This window comes from Grosmannia clavigera (genome assembly GCF_000143105.1).
Source record: "Grosmannia clavigera kw1407 unplaced genomic scaffold GCSC_161, whole genome shotgun sequence".
NCBI classification, from domain to species: domain Eukaryota; kingdom Fungi; phylum Ascomycota; class Sordariomycetes; order Ophiostomatales; family Ophiostomataceae; genus Leptographium; species Leptographium clavigerum.
This window is the reverse complement of record NW_014040778.1, coordinates 931,153-948,237: the sequence shown is the minus strand read 5'-3', so window position 1 is coordinate 948,237 and position 17,085 is coordinate 931,153. Positions and strand designations below refer to the sequence as shown.

The window sequence follows — 17,085 nt, the reverse complement described above, 5'->3', positions numbered from 1 at the left end:
GAACCAATTACAACCCCAAGCGCGATGCCGCGTCGCATCACCGTATACCTCGAAGCGCCACCGGGAGACGGACTCCGCTCAGCACAAGACCATTTTTCTCAGTATATCAAGCCAATTCTTTGCAAAAGTGGCTTAGATTGGGACTTCGTGGTAGGACGCCAGCAGGGTGATGTGCGCGCTGTTGTTGCTGAAAGGGTGAGGCGTGCACGGAGAGTTGTCGAGAAGGATTTGGGCAATCCAATTGCTCAAGATGCACCAACGGCAGGCGATGCAATCGAAGAGATCCGCCGGAGAAACGGCATTCCGGACTATGAGGGCGTGAAAGGAGATATAATTGTTGGTCGTCATACTTGGAAGGAATATGTCCGGGGGCTGCACGAGGGTTGGCTGGGCCCGCTTGCACCTCCCATAGAGCCAACACCAATGAGAGAGGCCGAAACAGCTGCTGTGAAGCTTCCGTCTGCAGAAGAAACCGAAGCTGCCAATGGCTCGGCTGTCGAGGGGAAGCCAAAGCAGCCTCGTCAGCTTCAACCGTATAACATTCCGGAACAGTATCCTTCCAGCTCTCTGCCACGCTTCATACCAGCCGAGCTAGGTCCCAGTGTGCCCATCTCATTCCCCCATATTCTTGGTTTCTTCAACACCCCAACAAGAATGTACCGTTACCTTAACCGACGAAGCCTGGCAGACGATATCGGAAGGGATGTGGCGTCAATATGTTTGGCTTCATATCGTGAGTACCGTGAAGATACTGACGGATATGAACAGGCGGCTGTCCTTATACACGAAGAGAAAAACTGGGTGAAAACTGTGTGGAAGTGCGCAGAAGACGACAAGTGCAAAGGAACTCGGGAGGGGGGAAATAAGGCGCATACGGATCTTCCATTGTCGCACAGCAAGGAAAAGATATGGGCATCGCCGATCGTCTTAGATTCTCGCATTGCTGCTCGCATGCGCCGATTTGCCATCGATCCTGAGGCTGAACAGAGGGCAAGACAGATCACTGTTCCTGAAGAACAGGTGGAAGGCTGGACCAAGGGAAAGCTCCGCCAGCTCGTGCGCTGGGGGGTGCGTGCATGGAAAGGCGACCAGAGAGTTATAAATGTTGGCGACCTAGACGCTACAAACTAACCTGGCTTTAGAATTGTATTGCCATTGTACTTATATTGTGACGTGTCTAGTGCTTTTGTTATATGCAAGGTGTGTATACTATGTATTATGGTGTTCATCTAATCGCCGCCACTAATTTCGCCATCCGAACCGTAGTCAACAAGGGCCAGCTTTGCTTTGGGCACCTCAACTGGTGAGCCATCTTCCAAGTTGTTTTTATTGCTTCGCCTTTGAGGTACTTTCCCCCCCAACTGTCCTCGTTCACAATCCGACTTATGCGTCGTGGCTTCTGATTTTTGTTCTCTGTCCTGCTTCGCGTCGGCTGATGCAACTCCCTTCCGCCTTAATCCCATAAATGGTCCTGCTTTGTCTTCTCGGCGCTTTCTCTTACGGCTTCCTGCTGCATTGCTGACATGCCATCCTCCTTCGTGCAATAAACCAGCCGCATTAGTAGATACGTAATTGTCGACTATCCCAACGGTATCCCTATCTCGAGGGGTTTCCTGTCTCTGCTGTTCTTCTCGGAACTTGTCCAACCCCTCTTGAGTTTCTCTCCTGACGCGTTCCTCTTCCGCCCGCGACGAAGCCAAAATACTATCCAGAAAATCCACCTCGTCCTCGTCGAGTGGTCTAAACTGATTCTTAAGCCTATGGGCTTCATCAAAGGCAGCTTGTTTAGCAGCTTTGTTATGGAGAGACACATAAAAGCATCGTACTGTTAGTCAATTGTCATCACGCCCATGAAGATACATTGTCAGTGATCCATTACACCCACCTTTATTCGCCTCCAGAACATCGTACAAGCTTTTTTCTCCATCGGAAACGCCGGCCGCTTGCTTGGCGGTTGCCCGCTTTCGTCGCTCTTGAAGCTCACGCTCTACCGCCTCCCACTCGGTATTATGTCGTGTAGGCACCTGCGAATCGTGTTTTTTTGTTTCAGGCGATGTCCCCAACGCAACAGCCTCACCGCTTGAACTATCAATCGCGCCACCGGAGACAAAACGAGAAGACATGGTGAAGGGTGAGATCTCCAACAAGCCTGGACACAATTTTGTTGTTGCAAGTTCTAAAACGGACAGACACAAAGCGGGGCATTACTTAATCTTAGGTAGTAGTCATGTGAATCATTTTGCTACTTGTTTCAATTCAGGCGTCGATATCAATCTTCTTTACGAACGATTATGAAGGCTTTATCCAGCCTTTGGGGCTGCTTAAGCCTATACGGAGATAGAGCATCAAATATTAAGAGTTATACAGTACAATGATATGTTATTGTGCTGGTATGCACTGGCAAGAACGGTCTCTGGCCTAAGCTCGTTTTTTTTTTCTTTTTTTTTACAAATAGAGAAAGAAACAGGCACCCCATGAAGGAGCAACGTCTAACAAAACATTTATAGTGAAGCGGTGTACGAGCGCGACAATTTGTAAGGCCCCTCCGTTTCTTAATTCGTTTGATGTCATAGGAAAATGAAAAAAAGTATCCCTCCTCCAAAGGAAAAAACGCCACGCGCGTACGGAAGAATAGAACTAAGATATATGATACCACTAGGCTGCCATCAGCTTGGTATAAAAACACTTTTGGGAGAATTTGGAAGGGTTTGAGAGGGGGAGCTGTACTGGCTGTGTGGTTTACACAATTGGTATGATAAACTCAACCATACCTGACAGTAGGACGTTAAAAAAAAAAGGGGAGGGGGGGGGATGGGAAAGCAGTTTCGAGCCAGGCGATAGTAATGCTTTCCGTCTGACAGTAGTCAGCTGCCGACAGAGAGACAGCAAGACAAGAACCAGGGGACCTCCCTTTCCGACGTATGACTTGAATGACTCTTCAGCCAGGTAGCGGTTTGGTTGGTAGTCAATCCCAGAAGTTCAAGTCGAAATGTCATGGCGCACTTGAGATGGGTGCTAGTGCTTTCTCTGATATACTTTTATTTGTAAAATCAAGTCGTAAAATGTTGTCCCTGTCGTCAATTTTCGGTGTGGTTCGATGAAATAAAATAACCTCTAATGATGAGAACTCCGTAAAATCAACCCCGAACTAAAGTGCAAGCCTGCCGAAAACGCCAATCGATGAATATTGATGAAAAATATATCAATAAATGCGTCATGAAAAAATGAGAGATGAAGTTTGTACCTGGCCCAGCGCCAGGTTCGGTTGTAACGAAGGACACAGCTGTCATAACTAGTGCCAGTATGTCAAGTGCTGTGACTCGAAAACTGAGAAGAAAAAAACACAGTGAGTGTATGAAAACTCATTCGTGCCCGAAGCCGGCGAACCCCAGAAAAAGACCATTGCCCGTTTGTGGAACCTGTGGGCGAGTACTCCGTTTTCCCAATAAATAGGAACCTGGCATCGTCACACTTAAGAAACTAGCCCACAACAGGCTGCCCATACGGATTGGCGAATCCAGTATATGGGCCTTGTTTCATTTGCTGCCCATGAGGAGTGCAGCCAAAACCGCTGTCGACACTATGCTCCCAAATATTATGGCCGTAAAAATTGTAGGTCGGAAGCTTAGCTGGAACATTGCGACCATGGTACGGTGTTGGATTCCCGTTGGCCGGCGGAAGATACTGAGGTCGGCCATATGAACCGTTCGAAGCAATCCTGTTGGCCGCTTGCTGTGCTTGCTGATTGAACCAGTCATTGTACTGCAAGTTCACGGAAGCGGCCGAATTCACGTAGTCGGGAGTGCCGTAGCCAGAGTCCGGAGGAGTTAAAGGGGCGCTCGACCAAGCATCAACGGGTGGCTGGTAAGACCAGGCCAAGTCCTGGATGCGATAGCCGTGTTGCAGTGGTTGTTCGCCACGCTTCAGCCGGGACAAGCGTTCGTATTCTGCAACTTGTTGTTGGTGCCAGTTTGCGTAAGCAGGATTGTTGCTAACATCCGAATCCACAGGTATCATCAAGGATGTAAGCCTATCGTGTGCGGAAATTGCTTGGTGCCGTTTCTTCGCAGCATCCCACTCATTCCAGCTATTGATCCATGCGTTATAATCCTCACTGCGATCAAGATTCACGTATAAACACCAGCTGATGGTCTCCATCCAGTCGCGTTCCATGGTGTTCAGCTCGCGAACCGGTATTCCACTGACATCAGCCCAGGAGCGATTCTGAAATGTGTTATCATCAAGAAACTTGCTGCCGAGAAGTAGAGCTACGGTAAGCATCCGCCAAACGTGACCGTCTGAAACAGAGAGCTTCCCGGTTGGACTCATCATGTTCATCATGTTGATTCGTTTCGCGAAATAGTTCATCCCGAGCAAGATGGTCGTGCGTGGGAGACGCGTGGACGAAAGAATCTGAGAGATAAACTTTTTGAACGTATCCGAAGGCTGACATTTGCCCAAGGCAAGGCGTGTAGACATTTCTGCAACGTATTCCGCCATAAACTCGACATCGTAGTCCAAAACGGCGCACACACCACCCGGCATGTTGGCGATAACTGGTTGACGCCAACGTCAGAGGACCTGACGCAGTGAGCAAGAGATGACAAGACGGCAATCGCCTTCGACACCTTCGACACCTAGGAACAAGGGCTGGGCAGCCCCCTTGCCTACAACCTCCCAAGGTTGAAAAGTTGCGCCGATCGAACTAGTCGATTTCGAGGGAGGGAAAGCCAGATATTCAATGCAAACAAGCCATAAGTTTTTGTAGGAGAGTATTTTATGTGATCAAAAATGGCCCGTCGAAATCGGCTCACTCTTCGGATACGGCCAACTGTTTCTTGTGGATATAGTGGGTGGTGAAGAGAGTGTTGCGACAAAGAAAAAAGCCTTGGCGGGCCCTCTGTCGAAGTGCGATTGTCGCTGAAGCGTTGAAGGTGCCCCCAATAATATGCCTGTATGAAACCATTAAAATGGTGCCAAGACGCGAAGGACAACAAGACAGTACATCAAAAGGAGTTGCATTCAAAGGCCACAGAAGTATAACCACAGGCCAACAACTCAAACGTGACGATATGGAAACTTCAAAGCAAAAAACTAACCTGCAAAAACCGGGATACTTCGGTTGGATCGTCAGCGTAGCGGCCGTGAAAACTTTCGTGATCGAAGTGTCGTTGTCGTTGAGAGATCGGAATTTTGTGCAAAGAAAAGAAAGGAAAGGTGCTGCAAAAAGTAACTTTTCAGAGGGTGAAAGGCATGAACGGAAAGAAAGTGCTAGGAGGTATCGAATTAAAAGCAATGCAGCACAAAAGTGAATTTGTGCAGCTGTCTCGATCTAATCCAAACAATTTAATGCAGTACAGTCATCGACTAGGAAATGGAAGAGTAGGGGCACAGAGGTGAAGGGAGGGTTTGGGAGAGAAAAAGAAGAGGGGGAAGGCAAAAGCTTGAGTGGGAGAGGGGGAGAAAAGGTGACGAAACGGAGAAGCGGAAAATGATGGGGGTTGTCGAGCTTGAAAAACCGACGATGGGAAAACACGGGCGTTAGTTGGAAGGATGGTGGAGTCGGCTAAGTGATGTGTGGGAGGATGGCTGGGAGGGAAGACTGGTATAGAACACTGTCGAAATTGGATCATTGCCCAAGTCGTCACCAACCTTTTTTTTACTAGTTGGTGGAGGCGAAGTAATGTATCTAACAGTACTCCGTACTGGAACTCTTGTTTTGCCTACTCCGTAGTTTGGCGCATTTTTATTCCCTCGGGGGAAGTATTGTAGGCACGGGAGTGAATGCACTTCCACAAGGGTACTCAGAGGTACCTTTTTAGAGAAGATCTATAGCGGCTCAAATGGTCGGAAATAAGGGGCTTAAAAAGTATCTTAGCCGTATTTATCGCTGCCATGCGCTACCGACTGCGCTGTATATAATCTATTGTATCTTACTCCGTACTCCGTGCATGCTCCGTAGTCCTTCATAAAACCCACCACTGCAGTATTATGGGGCAAATCGGGCTAAAAGGGGGTGCCTCAATTTGGCGTCGACAGACGTACGTCGTATGTACAGTATTTACAGTTGTACGGAGTACTCTGTACTCTATGAGATAGGTAAGCTACATGCCTAGTATGTAAGATAAGATACTCCGTACTTATATACGTACTCCATTTGGAGTTTGTATCTTACGGAGTACATTCGTTCCATTCCGTACGTCGTAGGTCAGGTTACGAGCAAGGTTTCGTCCATCTCGCCTCTCAATCTAATTTCAATAGTCCAATCGTATCTTACATATGTTGCTGCCATATCTCCACCACTATGCGTGTATCTCACATTGATGCTACGATACCAAGGAAGTACTTGTATGTACGTATGTAAGATAGGTTTATTTTATACGACCCTGTGCTCCGTATTTTTTTCGAGAGCAATCCTCCTCGCTTCTCTCGATAGGCTGACTTACTAGGTAAGATACAATATAGAAATAGCAAAGAACGTATCTTGCGAAATAAGTATGGTCAACCGGTAAGTTTTAGTCCTTCCTATTCATCCGTTTCGTACTCGTAGGTAAGATATCTTACGGCGTAGGTTAACGTAGAGGTCGGATACGCAACGTTTGGGGTATCCTGCAGTTTACAGGCACTTCTACTCCGTATGTAACATGAGGTATTATCTGTTTCGCCCCATATATTATGTAAGATATATTTTTCCTCCATAGTACGCATCGTGACTGGTTAAATAATGCACGAGAAATGACCTAGGTATCTTACATCGACTTCCATATGTATCTTACTATGTATACTATGTATGTACGGAGTAGTTACGGAGTACGGAGTACATACATAAGTACGGAGTACATACTCGTATAGAGTACTCCGCATATTCTACTCCGTATACCTTCATCAAAGCTATCTAGTAAGCGTGCTAGTGTCTTACGGTCACGTGGTAATTTTAATGCTCCTACGGTACGGAGTGTTCCGTACATTATCCAGCCTATTGGGGTCTACGACGTACGGAGTATGCGACGCGTATTGGCATTCGGTATTGGGTACGCGAACCGCAATTTCCTACGTGAAAACGCACACAAATTGCGAGTACTCCGCAAGATGCGTATTTTGCCGAATGCGCTACAGTCTGCAATTCATGCCCTATTCCTTTGTTGCATTTTTGAAGGACTACGATTAGCCATTCGAAAGCCTTGTGCGGAGCACTCTGTAAGGTGTTAGATATGCCCCATAGCTGCAGCTTAAGAGTCGATGCATTCGCCGGCGTACAAGTTGTATCAACCGAATTTCCCTGCTGTACTCCGTATTGATCCTATCTACAAGTGCACATTACGACATGCTACGCCTCATGCTCCTTGAGCTTGGGAGGCGATATTCGGACGAAATTTGATATATCTCTTTACAAATGAATACAATCATCCCAATTTCAGGTCATAGTGTACTTGTAGAAGCAGAGTACGCTTAATTCAGCATCGTTTTCTGAGGTATATACTCGGTATCCGAACGAGTGGTAGAAACCGGCTTTCTACACAGGCCAAGCGCGAGACTTCCTAGTATGTACGGAGTACATATGTATCTTACATTTTTCAAACATTATGTAATCATCAAGCTCTGTTGTCAGCAGGGGCGGCATAATCCCCGGCAAACATAGAAGCTAACCCCCCCTCCCCCCCCCCGTTATCTTTTTTTCGTTTTTGTGCAGCGACGAGTTTGCTATCCCACATACGAAGTACAGTATCTTACCATCCATTTTTCCTTTTTAAAAAGGCCAGTTTCCATCATTTGTTTGTTTGATGGACTCCTATGCCTGTTTCCGTATCCTTGTCTCATGGGGTTTGCATTTGAAGAAGTCACTGATCAACCTGTGAAACCACGGGAAGGGAGCGAGTATGCCAAAGCAAGGAACCTAAGCAGTACCCATACATAGTACGTCGTAGCTCACATGACTCGTGTGCACTATACAACCGCTGTTGCATCGCTATTTTACAACCTGTCTGGCTTTCAATATGTATCTTCAAGATGTGAGTAATACAAGTAGACACTTAGTAGTGGCTTGTGAAGTTAAACGAAGACAAATGCTTCATCCTATGTGCGAATAAAGCAGATAGCTTCAAAATGTGACAAGTGTTCGATTTAGCACTAATTTTACAAAACAGCCATTGCAGCTTTCTGTACCTTGCCCTCAAGAAGACGAGAACCCCTCACAGTAATCCGTACGACAGCAAATATTAGTGTGTGTGGCTCCACACACGTCTCGTACATCCGAATGTATCTAGTTAAGTACTCCGTACTATGTATGTACTCATACCACGGTACGAATACTCTTTACATACGTCGTAGTATATTTACAATATAATGTGGTTGGCTGTTTTAGCGATGGCGAATCAAAAGGAAAGGAATTGCTTTGTATATCCAAAGGCCGATACCCAGCTAATGCACCTGTCACGATGGTGGCTCCGCCCAGAGAGGCGAAGCGGGGAGTTTCTGCAGGGTTTTGCTCACATACGGAGTATTATTATGCGTTCGTCTAATCAGGCTGTGTCTTGTTCGCCTTTCAATGTTGGGCAAGATCCTGCGCGCTGCCAACGCAAGTGTAGAAAGCCTAACAACATGTAAGATACTTTTCCGCTACGGAGCAATACCGTTTTCTTTGATAAGTATTTTACGTGTTCTTGTAAACTCGTATGCGTGGTCGTTCAGGGACTAAATGCGCGTAATGAGCCCCAAGTGGCAGAACGATAATGACAAGACCCCCCCGTGATTGAAGATTTTTGTCTTGTTTTAGTCCTCCGCTTTTTCATTCATTATAAAGGCCTATCGCCGAATAACTCGTCCGTATAGGCATGTGATAGGAAATAATATTTCTACCAAGGTGATTATTTTCAACCCGCCCTCCAGGCTCAAAATTTGCCGAGCGGTTGACAAGATTCCTTTCAGATCACTTTCAGGGCAGTCAGCATGCGGTTGTTATTCTGGGGTAAACCGACAAAAAGGCGCGAACTCTTGATTCTGTATTCATCCTAAAATATGTGATAGCCTCAAACGCAGGAAATGGTACAACCAGCCATAAGTCAAGATAGCTCGAACGAAAAGCACAACAGTTGTACACTAGTATACCCCCAATTACAGCGTCATAGCGTAAGGCACGATAGCCTTGTCTATGGTAGGCTCACGGCGACACATTGCAGCCTTCTCGTCTCCCCACCGACCAAACCAGTTTCTTTCTCTGTCTAGAGCTTGATCGAAGGCCGCTCTGCAGTCCGCAGGCAAAAGGTCTTTGATGTCGTCGGGTACAGCACCTAAACCTTGGAAAGGGGACAGAAACCCCTGAGTCTCCCAGCCTGTACTACTGTCCTTGAACTGGTCATATGACGCGGGAGCAACGCCAACAGATGGAGTCTCCAGGCAAAGATCTGTGACAAGATAATTCTGTGCTACATTGAGCGATAACGCTGGGAAAACTGTGAACCAGTTGTTATTCTCCATTTCGGGAGATATCTGTACAGCGCGTGCGCGTATTGGCTGCATGATAGATGGAAATTGCATCACGTTGGTGTGAATATCATAGACTCCGTTGAGGGTTGCGGTGCGCGATGCCGTAAGCTGACTATTAAAATCACTGTTAAATAAGTAGTACATGTGTCAGCTCCCTTTTTTTTCGGTTCTCTTTATGAAAAGACTTGCCTTGCTTCCCGAGCGTGTTCGAGTTGCCAATTGCTATCATTGACAGCAACTCTCCGCTTCTTGCTCTCTGCTAGCTTTAGATTTTGCTGAGGCACAGTCGGTGCGTTGGAGTGGTATACGGAGCTGGCACCGTGCCACGCCACATATTGATTCTTGTTGTACAGTTCACCCAAAACGAAGCGATCGTTCGGATCAGCGATCTCACCGTCAATGGCGCCCTCTTCGCGGGCTCTGGCAATGTCATAGTCATCTGTGATGCGCCGTCCACCAACGACGATCAGAGCACCGAATTCTCGGAAGACAGAGCGTGCGGTGACAATTCCTATGGTCCGGCCCTTGTAACTGTGTGGAATGATGTCCCGTTCGATCATATCGCGCTTCTCGTCTTCACCGACAATAATTTTGTATAGACGGCGGTGTTTTGTGAAAAAAAGGTACGAGTCTCGAAACCCGACACATCGCGCGGGTTCTGTGGATAGCATGTAGAGCCGGCTGCCTCGACCAGCAACTGTGAAAGTTCGGCATCGGTATTCGCGCCCGCCCAAGAGGTTGCCATCCTTGTCGACTTTAGTTTCGCCCTCTAAATCTTCTGGTAGGTCTACCTCGTCGTTGACAATATCCATAAGATTTCCATCTTTGTCAATTGGCTGTTGATGTGTTTGTTGTGCCTGCCCCTTCCGGCCACCACGTCCCCGCCAACCACCACGCCCACGCCGTCGCGGCGTGGAGGCGTCCGCTTCATTCGCGGGTACTTCGACCATCTGATCCCAGTCTGGAGGCTTGTTCTTAGGAGGCCGACCAAGCCGTTTGCGGCGCACTAACATAATTGGAGTTGGAGTTGGAGATTTTGCCGAGTCTGCTTCAATGTCTGTGCTTTGCGGCAGGTCTCCGTCGTCTCCGTCGTCTCCACCGTCGTCTTCGCCATCATCAAGGTCGTCGCCACCGTCTACAGTCTCAGTGTCCCGTTCTTCAGCATGAGCATCGAGCTCCTGCTCAACATCTGGCCCATCGTCTTCGGTAAGGTCCAAGTTCTTCGGTGTTTTTTCTACCAAGTCAGAGTTGGCAATACTGTAGGTCCAAGAAAACACAAAGGGACGACTCACCGAGCGCGGCAGCAGCTCGTCGCGCTGCTGCACGACCAGAACGCCTACCAGACTCTATCATCGCGTTTTGATCGTCTAAGGGCTACGGAGTTCAGTGGTCTTAGCTGAAGCTGCGATTTGCAGCCGTTCACAGATAGGCGGGCGAAATCCGTCTGTCGATGACTTCGTAAATGTTTTTGCAAAATTGACGTGTTCGAAAGCGTGTTCGAGACTGACGTTAAGCTGCCTCAGGCGCAAAGTTCTTGTAACAGTGTCGAAGTGCTATATACGTTAGTTGGCACTGTGCTTAAAATTACCATTTCGAACTAGCTTTCTGTCATTGTTCTGTCATCGTGTTATATTTTTTCTGCATTTTAATTGTTTTCTTTCTTATATATTTTTATAAGCATACGTGTCTCCAAACCTCAGCAGATTTTACAGACTGTAGAGCGCCAAACAAACACGTAGCCAGAATGCAATTTCGTGCACTGCATCTAAGCAAGATACGCCAAACACCATGTTGACCTCAACACAATCTCTTCGACCGGTTGGGTGAGAGATGTGCGGTGATAGACGACTGATAATTTTGAGGCACATACAGTACATATCCGAAAAGCAAATAACAGATTGAACACGCTCTCCCATTGTTTATTTTGTGATTGAAAAAGGGGTTGATGGTTCGGGCTAGGTTTACGCGGATCGTGAAAGACTAAATGAGCCGCCAGTCAACAAAAAAGGCTTAGCTTGTAGGTAGGTTGGCTAGGTTGCCATTCCAATCTGGCTCGACAAGACTGTCTCTCGCATTGTACAGAAACCGATAAGCCGTTTTAATGGTGCCGTCGCTGACACCGGCAATAGATGCAATATCTTTTGACGCGCGCGGGTCCTCCAAGTATTGTGACGCGAAGTATATGCATGCGGCAGCCACGGACAGAGGTGAGCGGCCCGCTAGATCGGGAATGGAGGTGGTTTTGCGAGCCAAAGCCTTTGAAATTTTCTCCACACGAGGAGTATTCCGAAAACCTAATAGGCTGCAATAGCGTGTGCAAAGCTCCTCGGCGCTGGTAGAGCTTGACGCCTTGTAATCTTTGACACCTTGGGCGGCACTGGCCTGAGGGTTGCGTTCCTGTATTTTGGACAAAAAGCTCTCGAGCGACTTAAACACACGGCCAATTTCCTTCTTTGTCACGCGAGTGATTGCATAGATCTCTCGAAACGTGCGAGGAACGCCACACTGCCTACATGCGATGAATATGCATCCGGCAATGACAGCCTCACGGGGCTTTCCTTTGAGTTGACCATTTTCATATGCCAGCTTGTAGATATGTGACGCAGTGGTATTCACAATTGGGGCGGTCTGCATCATGTCGACGAGGGTGCTAATAGCACGATATCCCTCCTGGAGGTCGCTGTTGAGCTTCTCGGACTGCGATTTTTTGTTGATGCTGTTGAGTTTGCCTGCTAATCTTCCATTGGCCGCACGCATGTCAACCTGAGTGCGCAGCCCCTCGTCGTTGGCTAGAGCATTCGCACTCTCACCAACCCGAGAAGGATCATCGTTGCCCTGGTCATCGTTGGCAAAGGTACGCCATTCCGATCTGCTGTCGATGATTCGTGGCCCAACAACTAGGCCACAGGAATCACAAACCATATCGCCACTGGAGAATTCTTCGACCAGATTGGGCGGGTATTCTTTGCAGTCGGGACAGATGAGGATATTATCAAGATTTTCCCTGAACGGCTCTTTAGACGACGCATCTATAGCAGCCATCTTGGCGGAGGCAGGCTTCGAAACTGATCCGTGTATGCCAACACTTGATTTCGGCTTCACCTCTTTAGAAGCTTGTCGCGACGGCTTCTGTTTCTTGCTTTGTTGTTGATCGCCTCGCCCGTTAATTACACTTCCAAGAAGCTTAGGAACCCAATACCCGCCACAAGGACGTTGTATTTTAGGATGTCGAGGGCAAGTTAACAGAAGAGTGCGATTTGCGTAGTTGCGGCTTGATCTCGTCGTCGACTAGCTGACGCCCTTGCAGGGAAAGCTGATTTCTTTCAGAGCACGAACTCCCTCGGCCAAGTCAACGTCTGCTAGTTTGGTGATAACCGACTTTACGATCCGAAAACGAAGTCAAACTTCACATTCCGGTGGAAGACAAAGCGACAACGATACACAACACCCCTTCTGGTTCGATTTTGTGGAAAAGAGTGATATCGTCTTGGCGGAGTCTGCCCACCGTTTACGGAAAACGAATAATCACAGAACTTTGGAAAGCGTGAAGGAAATGGCTGCTCCTGAACCAATCAAGACGGCTGGCTGGACGATGGAAAAATGCTCGTCGGGGTCGTCTCTCGGACTTGGTTATCGCGCCGCAACTATCGAAAAGAGCGGGTGAAGGCTACCAAAGGAAACATTCAGCCACCAGTTCGAAGCCCTGACGAGAGGAGCGCGATAGTACTTTAACCGTACGGGCAGCCGTGGACGACGCGTAGATAGAGCCAGGGTTGTAGACGGTAGAAATGAGAGGCAAAAAGTGACTGAGGAAGACACGAGAATATGCTAAAAAAAATTATGCCTTAGGCCATATTATGAGTCAGCATTATTGTCTCGGTATATTAGTTGAACCGACTACAACCATTAATATGCCGGGTCCACAATCATGATTGGTAATGTACTCCGTAGTACGGAGTACGGAGTACATACAAAATTTCGGGCCGACATCGAGATCTTATGGCATTCGTTCGGAGTTCAACTCCGTCGGCTAAAACAACTATTGATCACACGACTACCAATGTTGTAGGCAGTACTCAGCCTGACTCGGAATTTGCTGTGCCAGTATGCTATCGCCCGCTCAAAACTGGCTTCCAGTTCTGTATCTCTTAGAGCAGCGATATCCTCCACAGTTGCTTCAACTTCCTCCGTCATAAGTTCACGCACCCCTCGCATAAACGTTACTGAAATGGTAGCCAAGACGACAAATGGTATGATGCTGCACCAAGCAAGACGGTATACATGTGCATACTCGGTTCGGCTTGCGGATATGGCAGCTTTCTATACATCACTATCAGCAGCTGGTACACCAGAACTGTCACTACCTATCGTGCCTGCGGAAAATGTTTCTAAGAGAGCAGCAACACTCAATGTTGGAAGACCGGCTTCAATTGCGACCGCCGAAACAGCTGGTGCGTAATGCGTGCCGATATATCCGTTAATAACTGCATCTAGAACGGCCGAGCCAAAAGCACCTCCAATGACACGAGCAGAGAAGGCAAGTCCGGTTGCCGTAGATAAAACGTATGTGGTGCTGTGAATTGCACACAGGCTACAAGCAAGGGGACCTGACTGGTCAATAGCTGCTAAAATGCAGAAGCCGACTTGGGGCGCGTTCCAGGTTGGTTTGATATTGGCGTAACAAATTGTTTTTAATAAAGAAGAAAGCAAAGGTAAAAATCAATGGTGACTTGAGATCCCTGAAATGTGTGGCATACCAAGTGATGGGAATGGAAGCGACCCATCGTGGTGAGAGTATGGCTTAGTTGGTGGATGGAAATGAACCAGGAGTTTGTCTGAGACCTCATATTCAGAATCATTTGCGGTACGATGGGAGTTCACGGCACTGTAAAAAATCCATCCATCAATGGCGAAGGCAAATACAGATGGTGCGAAATTCGCATTTTGACGAAAGAACACATGTGCGACGAGACCATCTCTGAACGGCCTTTCTATTCTGTCTCGCGTAAGTTTGCTGGACCATGGACAGGGGGGAATAGATTGATATCTGCTTACTATAGAGGGAGAAGAGAAAAATAAGTTCTAGTCCAATGGCAAGTGTCGACACCACGTAGACTTCTGGCCAAATATAGGCACTCCCAGCCCAATCCAATGCCACAAGAGTTAACGTCACCCCAGAAATAAAGAGCCCGAAGCCAATGGGGTCACAAGCCCAGATACATGCCCAAGCATCCATGGCAGGATACTGGGATCTCTTGGGTGGCCAGTAAAAGAGGAACAAGCCAAGATACGTTGTGCCATGGAGGGCAGCTTGCATCCAGAAGATATACCGCCAACTGCTCGCATTGACATTCGCGACAGCACCAGCGCCAAGCGAGTCGATACTGATTATCAAGTTAAAGTGCGAAACCATCAAAGCGCTCTTTGCAGTTAGGGTGTGAAAGTGCTTACAGTCCACCAACAGCAACTCCGATAAATCCAAGTCCGTTGGCCAAGGCGCGGTATCCAAGCGGCAGGACCTCCGATGGAATGGATTGGACAATAGATATGGTAAGTAGTGTTGTACCGCTGAGGATGCCTCCAACTATATGAATGATCATAGAAGGTGCTTTGACTAAATCAACGGCACCAATGAATGCTATGACCGGCGGTATTGTTGCAAAATTTTTCCGACCGAGATCGTCAGACAGACGACCAACAATGGGCGATAAGACGCTCTGCGTGAGCAACAGATGAGCCGACTTCCTATCTATAACTTGCCCATGACCGCCAACCCTAGCTGACGTGCACATCATGGTGGTATACTTGTTCTTCTTTATGAATGATATCTGTGTCCGTTTCTGTACGTACTTTGCCGCTTTGATTTGTGTGCTGTAGCGTCAGGAGATTTACATTAAAAATTTCGGATGTCATTATGAAACGATAATAAAGGCAGATGACATCAAAGTAAATTGTTTGTTCGATTATATAAATGGTGCTTATGGGGCCGGAGAAAGTCGTAGCAAAGGTAGCCGGAGCTGATTTTATACAATACTATCGAAGGTCGCCTGTAACGACCATGCACCGAATTCACGAGCCGAAATGGCGCAATACGGAACCGGCTTGGCAGACGTCCCGGCCAATGACCTGCCTTACGAAACATGCTTGGGTTTGAGGGGTTTCAATGTAAAGACGGCAAAACTGTTTGTTCGGGGACATACTACCGGGGTTCGGCTATGAGAGTTGAAGAAAGCCAGCAGTTCTACCCCATTGGAGACACAAAGGAGCGATTCGCAAAGTCTCAGCCACAGTCCCTCACTGCCCTCGTGCACCTTCAACCAACCGGCGAGATACAACAATCTCTTGTTGGACTTCTGCTGTGGATGCATCAAATTCGTAAGGGTCACGAAGCCTAAAAGCCTTTTGACGAGATAGGAGGCACGAATAGGTAATATACGGCTTCTAGTAGGCTCAACAATTGTATCGATAATGTACTTATGGCCTCAAATACGAACGCTGACACCTTCACAACGTCGGAACAGACGACGGCGCTGTACCTGGGCTTGCGCCTTAGCCGTGCAGTTAACTATCTCAGTGAGTGTTATATAGAAAATAAAGTCGTCCTTTGGGAAACAAATAACTGTTTTAAGTCTAAAAACACAACAGATACATATTTTGCTAAATAGTAGATGTTCTAGGGATACTCAAAAGGCTAAGCGACATATATGCGTGCTATTGCTGTAACTGCAAAATTGTGACTGGCCTTGCCTATTTCAAGCACAGAAGATGGTGCATTCTATGTCGCACATACCACACCTTCGACCAAAGGCAAAGACGATACATAGACTTCGGATACGCACATTCAGCAACAACATCTTAAGCATCAAGGTTATTGCACTCCATACGTACATACGTACATACATACATACACAGGTGACGCGGATCTTTGTGCATATTGGGGTGGGAAATGGAGGCCATATAATGCAGCGTGCTCAAATCATTTAGAATAAGCTAAGCAACTTGGCGCAGCGGAAGCGCGCCGGGCTCATAACCCGGAGGTCCCTTGATCGAAACGAGGAGTTGCTATCATTTTTTTTTTCAGTCTCGCCAAAGCTACCCCACTATTTTGGTGCATGGGGCTAAAATCTCTACTATGTACGTCGTCGTACCAAATACGGAGCACGGAGTATCTTACCATTTAATGTTTGGTAAGATACGTGTCGTAAAAGATACTAAAATAAAGACCTGGAGACAACTTGCAAATGTGTGGCATACATTTAACAATCTCTGCGACCGAAGCGGTAGACACGACCAGCAACACAGGTCAAATTTCTGCGGAGCTGCGACGTCGGCTCTCCAGCCGAGGACCGGATCATTTTGGGCAGTTGACGACACACCTTGACATAGACACCGCTGGTGGCGACCAACATGTTAAGCTGTGCTTTTCTTCGACCGTGTTGGGCCTTCGAGGGGGTGGCATATCGACACAGCCATTTCAAACCGAAACCTCTGGCTCAGTCCTGTGTTGGAATGGCGAAGCGTGGGCTATCAACGGCGTCCAGGTAATGGGCAATGATGGGGAAACGGTGTCCAGGCTTTTGACAGAGACAGAGCATATGTGTG

The 17,085-nt window shown here is 47.5% G+C and overlaps 6 protein-coding genes across 6 annotated transcripts; 1 reads left to right on the top strand and 5 right to left on the bottom strand.

Moving 5' to 3' along the window:
• Window positions 1–24: 24 nt before the first annotated feature.
• On the top strand, window positions 25–1,131 carry CMQ_8139 (tim complex component tim54; the record flags this gene model as incomplete). The annotated part of the gene is made up of 1 exon (XM_014315680.1): window positions 25–1,131. The coding sequence occupies one exon, from the start codon at window positions 25–27 to the stop codon at window positions 1,129–1,131; it is 1,107 nt and encodes a 368-aa protein (XP_014171155.1).
• A 98-nt stretch (window positions 1,132–1,229) lies between these two features.
• Window positions 1,230–2,123, bottom strand: CMQ_8308 (uncharacterized protein; the record flags this gene model as incomplete). Its single annotated transcript, XM_014315849.1, has 2 exons — window positions 1,230–1,792; window positions 1,886–2,123. The coding sequence occupies 2 exons, from the start codon at window positions 2,121–2,123 to the stop codon at window positions 1,230–1,232; spliced, it is 801 nt and encodes a 266-aa protein (XP_014171324.1).
• A 1,357-nt stretch (window positions 2,124–3,480) lies between these two features.
• On the bottom strand, window positions 3,481–4,545 carry CMQ_8239 (cyclin-like protein; the record flags this gene model as incomplete). Its single annotated transcript, XM_014315780.1, has 1 exon — window positions 3,481–4,545. The coding sequence occupies one exon, from the start codon at window positions 4,543–4,545 to the stop codon at window positions 3,481–3,483; it is 1,065 nt and encodes a 354-aa protein (XP_014171255.1).
• Window positions 4,546–9,111: 4,566 nt separating this feature from the next.
• On the bottom strand, window positions 9,112–9,474 carry CMQ_8134 (uncharacterized protein; the record flags this gene model as incomplete). Its single annotated transcript, XM_014315675.1, has 1 exon — window positions 9,112–9,474. The coding sequence occupies one exon, from the start codon at window positions 9,472–9,474 to the stop codon at window positions 9,112–9,114; it is 363 nt and encodes a 120-aa protein (XP_014171150.1).
• Window positions 9,475–9,656: 182 nt separating this feature from the next.
• CMQ_8056 (nuclear localization protein) lies at window positions 9,657–10,836 on the bottom strand (the record flags this gene model as incomplete). Its single annotated transcript, XM_014315597.1, has 2 exons — window positions 9,657–10,489; window positions 10,776–10,836. 2 exons carry the CDS (start codon window positions 10,834–10,836, stop codon window positions 9,657–9,659), a joined length of 894 nt encoding a protein of 297 aa, XP_014171072.1.
• A 657-nt stretch (window positions 10,837–11,493) lies between these two features.
• On the bottom strand, window positions 11,494–12,525 carry CMQ_8254 (transcription initiation protein; the record flags this gene model as incomplete). The annotated part of the gene is made up of 1 exon (XM_014315795.1): window positions 11,494–12,525. One exon carries the CDS (start codon window positions 12,523–12,525, stop codon window positions 11,494–11,496), a length of 1,032 nt encoding a protein of 343 aa, XP_014171270.1.
• Between the last annotated feature and the right edge of the window lie 4,560 nt (window positions 12,526–17,085).